The sequence below is a fragment of the Triticum dicoccoides genome, chromosome 2B, assembly GCF_002162155.2.
Source record: "Triticum dicoccoides isolate Atlit2015 ecotype Zavitan chromosome 2B, WEW_v2.0, whole genome shotgun sequence".
Classification (NCBI taxonomy): Eukaryota; Viridiplantae; Streptophyta; class Magnoliopsida; order Poales; family Poaceae; genus Triticum; species Triticum dicoccoides.
The window spans coordinates 789975635-789980718 of NC_041383.1; the positions used below are offsets into that span (position 1 = coordinate 789975635).

The 5084-nt window shown below is 48.2% G+C and overlaps 1 protein-coding gene across 1 annotated transcript; it reads right to left on the bottom strand.

Moving 5' to 3' along the window:
• Positions 1–633: 633 nt before the first annotated feature.
• On the bottom strand, positions 634–4103 carry LOC119360500. The gene is made up of 2 exons (XM_037626114.1): positions 3983–4103; positions 634–2138 (listed from the first exon to the last, which is right to left on the bottom strand). Exons 1-2 carry the CDS (start codon positions 4101–4103, stop codon positions 634–636), a joined length of 1626 nt encoding a protein of 541 aa, XP_037482011.1.
• Positions 4104–5084: the final 981 nt, after the last annotated feature.

Here is a 5084-nt window from a genome sequence, read left to right on the forward strand (position 1 = left end):
ACTAACCTAATTGTTCCTATTTTACATGGGCCATGGCAGATGGCAAATGGAAGATTATTGGATCATGGATGCTTTTCTGGCTACTCCAGCATTAACCAGGTTTGAAACTGGACTGAATAGTCCTACTGCACTAGTGGTTAACTGAAAACTAGCTGAACTTCTAAGTATGCACTGTGAAGTTCAGCAAGATGACTACTTTTTTCTGTCATTGTGAATGAATTTGCTTGATTACATTCTTGTTTGGTTGTTCACAATGACAGTAGGTTCTCTGTCACTGTCTTTGACAGAGCAGAGGAGCAGTTTGTCCAATTCGACTTCAATCCGAGCAGAGGAGAAGAGAGGACCAGCAGAGGATCAAAGAAGGACACAGGGATCAGCAGGGATGCAATTGACGACAAAGGGGTCAGTATATCGTCTTGATCACGAACATAGGCAGCGAAGCGATAGTAAGCTGGAGCTTGTAACTAACAATTCACAAACAACAATAAGGGCAGGAGGGCACATAATTGTTCATGTGTGTATGCATTGTAACTAGAGTAATATTTTACAATAGAGTTTACAGCTTGACCCTCAGTCTCAGGGGAGGGCACATAATTCTTCATGTGCGAGTGCCCATTCTAAGAGAACCGAAACTCATGTGAACTGTAAGGTTGCAGGCATCTGCCGCAGGGTGATGATGGCCCTCCGCCCTGGGTCTTGCTCCGGGGACCCGTGCTCGATCAGGCGGTGGTTGGGGAAGAAGCACCACCAAAGTGCCAAGAAGCTATGCTCCTCCAGGGGAAGGCACCTCGTCACAAGACTAATCAAGTATAGAAAGCACATTCTGCTCGACGACAACCAAATCACGTTGGGATTCTGGAGAGATCTCATGTTGGTAAGCAGCCCTGCTAGCATTGTCGCTGTAACTCCACGTCTCCCTTCCTCATCTTGTGCACCTTGCTGTGCTTCCAGATGGAAGGTCCAAATTCGTCCATAGGCCAAGCGACCGTAGTTGTCAGAGAAACCAATTGCTAGGTCTGCCTTGCACCGGGATGCCTCCGTGCGAGCTTGGGCATATGAGATGACCTGATTGCCGGTTGAATTAATGAACTGAACCTCAACGGTCAACATGCCCTGCACGTCTAGGGAGCCGGTGATGATCCTAATCTCCCTGTCGAAATTGGACGCCCAAAGGTGTACCTGGTCTGCATCTGCATTGGCACCACTTGTACCAGGCAAGGGATTTTCCACCCCGTAGATGGTGTTTTTGTAACATCGTAGCTCGGATGCAGCTGCTCGATCGCTCAGCATCAAGTTACGGAAACACCCAAGAGTGAGGTGGGCGTCCGATCCTGAACCGTGCTCCTGACCGCTTCTCTTCACCCCCAAACTCGCAGCGAGACCCTTCAGACTGCCACTCCCAGGCACGCTTCGGCTGGGCTTCTCACAGCGAACTCCAAGACTGAGAAGAAGTTTTAGATCGTAGCTGCTTCGGAAATACCTCTTAGCCAATCGGATGAACTCTGCTCGGGATTGTGTCAGAACGGAGCTATCTTGGAGTCCCCTGATTAGGTACCCAAAATCTGAATATCCTTGGAAAGTTATCCATGTGATGTTCCTGTTTTCCAATACGCCCAGGTTTCTGATGCCGTTGATGAAATTGCTGATGTTGATACCCCTCCTCGCATGATCGTCAAGGTTTACCTTCGCCGTATCTCTTAGAAATCTTATGTTGTTGCTGGTAGAGCTCCTTGCCGTGTACTGAAAGAGCATGTTGAACTGAAACACCGAGAACGAGTCTGGATCGAGCCCGGACTCGGAGTTGGCGAGCGCAAACCCCACTTGAACCAGATCGCCTTCGTCGACGATTCTTCGGGTCTGCTCATAGTGACCGTCGGGAGACTGGGGCGCTCCCCGAGGATCGACTACATCGTCTTTCATGCAAAATTCTGTATCGACCGCGATGTACCATTTGCACTTTTCGTCTCTCAGCAATTGCTTCATCCGTTGATACCCTATAGCTTCGGTGTCTGCCCAAATATCCATGAAACGTTCCGGCTGCTGCTGCTGCTGCTGCTGCACTTGCGGAGCTGGAGCTGGGAGCAGGTGCTGCACTTGTGGAGCTGGAGGAGGTGCGGACTCTGTATCTGTATGGCTCTCTGCGTCCAACAAAAACCAAGCAATGTCAGATCAAAAACCAAGCAAGAGCCTAGCTTATTTCAGTCAGCAAGCAGTCTAATTCAGTTTCGGCCATGATTGACCAGCATACCTTGGCCTTGCACTTGACAATCTTTCTCTCCCTCCAGCGGCACGTAGCCAGCGACTTTCAGTAGGCTCGGTGCCGTGGCGCTGATCGTTCCCTGACTCCCATCGCCTGCAAGACGAATCCAAATCACACCAGGAAGGAAGAGTGAAACTCGACGCATAATGAACGAATTAAAGGGGGGGAAATCACGAATAATCAATCTCATCTTGTAACTACAAACTGAACATCAGGGAAGAAGACTAATCAGAAATTCAGTATTCAGAAACTAAAACCAAACAAAATTCAGATGAGATCAAACACCAAGCAAGAGCCGAGCTTATTTCAGTCAGCAAGCAGTGTAATTCAGTTTCGGCCAGGATCGACCAGCATACCTTGGACTTGCAATTGACAATCTTTCTCTTCCTGCAGCGGCACTTTCTGCAGGCTGATCGCTTCCTGCCTTCCACTGCCTGCAAGACGAAACCGAATGAAACCAGGAAGGAAGAGGGAAATCAGAAATTCAGCTCATCTTCTATCTACAAACTGAACAGTAGGGAAGAAGAAAGAAGAATCAGAAATGCAGAAACTTAAAGCAAGTAATTGTCAGATCAAACACGAAACAAGAAGAGTCTTATTTCAGTCATCAAGCAGGTTAATTCAGTTATCAAGAGGAGGGAAATCACGAACAAGCTCATCTTCTAATTACAAACTGAACAGCAGGGAAGAAGAACGATCACAAATTCAGAATTCAGAAACTAAAACTGCGCAGCCAGCTACGAACTCAACGCACGCGACGCGAGCTACGCCTCATTGTGGCCCCAAGCGTGCACGGCGAGCTCCACGGCTCCGGTCGCTCCCTTGACCTACGTAACACGCTCTAACACTGCGCCATCGATGAAGCTGCCGCGTCGCCTTTCACCACGAGCCCCGGCAGCTCCCGGACGGGGAGAAACTCGGCACATAATAAACGGATTAAAATGAGGGGGAATCTCTAACAAGCTCATCTTCTAATTACAACCTGAACAGCAGGGAAGAAGAACATTCACAAATTCAGAATTCAGAATTCAGAAACTAAAACTGCGCAGCCATCTACGAATCCAACACACGCGATGCGAGCTACACGAGCTCCGGCTGCTCCCTCGACTTACGTGGCACGCTGTAACACTAGTTCATCTTCTAACTGCAAAACTGAACAGCAGGGAAGAAGAACAAACAGAAATTCAGAAAGGAAAACCGCTCAACCAGTACGAATTCCACACACGCGACGCGAGCTACGCCTCTCCGCGGCCCCATGCGTGCACGGAGAGCTCCACGGCTCTGGCCGCCGTGCCGCCGGCTCCGGCCGCTCCCTCGACCTACGGGGTACGCTCCATAACACTACGCCTTCGATAAAGCGGACGCGTCGCCTTCCACCACGAACCCTGGCAGCTCCCGGACGGGGAGGCAGCCGAGCGCACTGCGAACGCGAGCAGAAGCAGGTTCCGCAACGCCGATCTCAGCGCGGGCGGGCATGTTTTGTTCTGGAAACAGAGTTGTGAAGAAACGCTAATTCGGCAAGGATCGCCGGAAACTCCCACACGGGTATGCGGCGGAGAGCCCCGAGACGGCGAGCATCAGCTTAGCCTACGCGTTCCACGACGCAGCCGATCACAGCTCCCAAGAAACCAGAGCTCCCAAGAAAGCAAGAAAGACCCCAAGAAAGCAAGAAAGGCCCAAGAGATTGAGAGGAAGCAGATGTCAAAGCAATCGGAAACTCACGTTGAATTAGAGGAGATTCGGAGTCGGAGATCACGGTCGTAGCGCCGCCCGCGTCGTGCTCCTTGGCCGTGCTCTCCATCGGCGGGGACGACGGCTCGGAGGTCGTCTCCTCCTCGCACATCTTGAGGAGACCCGCGGGGGGCGCTCCGGTCACAGTTCCCGAACTCACGCCAAAAGATTCTGGGTAAATTTCGACGGGACGGGACGGGAGGAAATTTAATTCGGGTGGAAATGCGGCTGCCGGCGAGGTCCCGCCGATGAAGAAGACGACGCCCCTTTTATGAAGAGGGGGAGCGCCGAGCGGGATGATTTTGTATGTGGAATCTGGGCCCCTTTTGTGTGCGGGGAGGGCGAGATGGGCCAGCCCATGCACACGGGAGACCAGAACCTCTTTTTTTGTTTTGTTTTTGTACTTTCTTTTATACTTTAAAATATCCTAAATACATATATTACAAAAATACTCTACAAAACACATTAGAAAAATATTGAGCAAATGTTTGAAAAAATGCTAATCAAGCATTCAGAAAATGTAGAACGTGTATAGAAAAATTGTTGATCATGTATTAAAAAAATGTTGAACAACTATTTGAAAAATGTTAATTAAGCATTCGCAAAATGTTGAACATGTAAAGGAATTTTTTTGAACATGTATTCCAAGAATTATGAATTTTTTTGTCATGTATGTAAACATGTTAATCAAGCATTTTAAAAAAAATTGAATAGTATTTGAAAAAGTTAATTAAGGATTTGGAAAATGTTAAATGTGTATTAAAAATTTGACCATGTATTTAAAAATGATGATTTTTTTGATCATATATATAAAAATGTTAATCAAGCATTTGAAAAAAAATATTGAACAAGTGTTTGAATAACGTTAATTGATACGCTTCTATTCACCTCACCGATCTTTCTGCGCGCATCCATTGCCTTTATGGCCGTCAGATGTTTCTTTAATTGGATGGCTCAGAAGTATCCTTTTTCCACAGTCTAGCTTTGCAAAATCAGACCATTGTTGCAATTTTCTCCCCCGCAACAACTAGCTTGTTGCAAGATCTGGATCCCCACAGGCCACAGCCTCCAGACACGCGCACCACCAGCCATG

Coding starts and splice junctions, on each gene's coding strand:
- LOC119360500 (XM_037626114.1), bottom strand. CDS start 4,103: ATGTGCGAGGAGGAGACGACCTCCGAGCCGTCGTCCCCGCCGATGGAG. Junction 2,139..3,982: donor CGAATCTCCTCTAATTCAAC/GTGAGTTTCCGA, acceptor TGTTGGACGCAG/AGAGCCATACAGATACAGAG.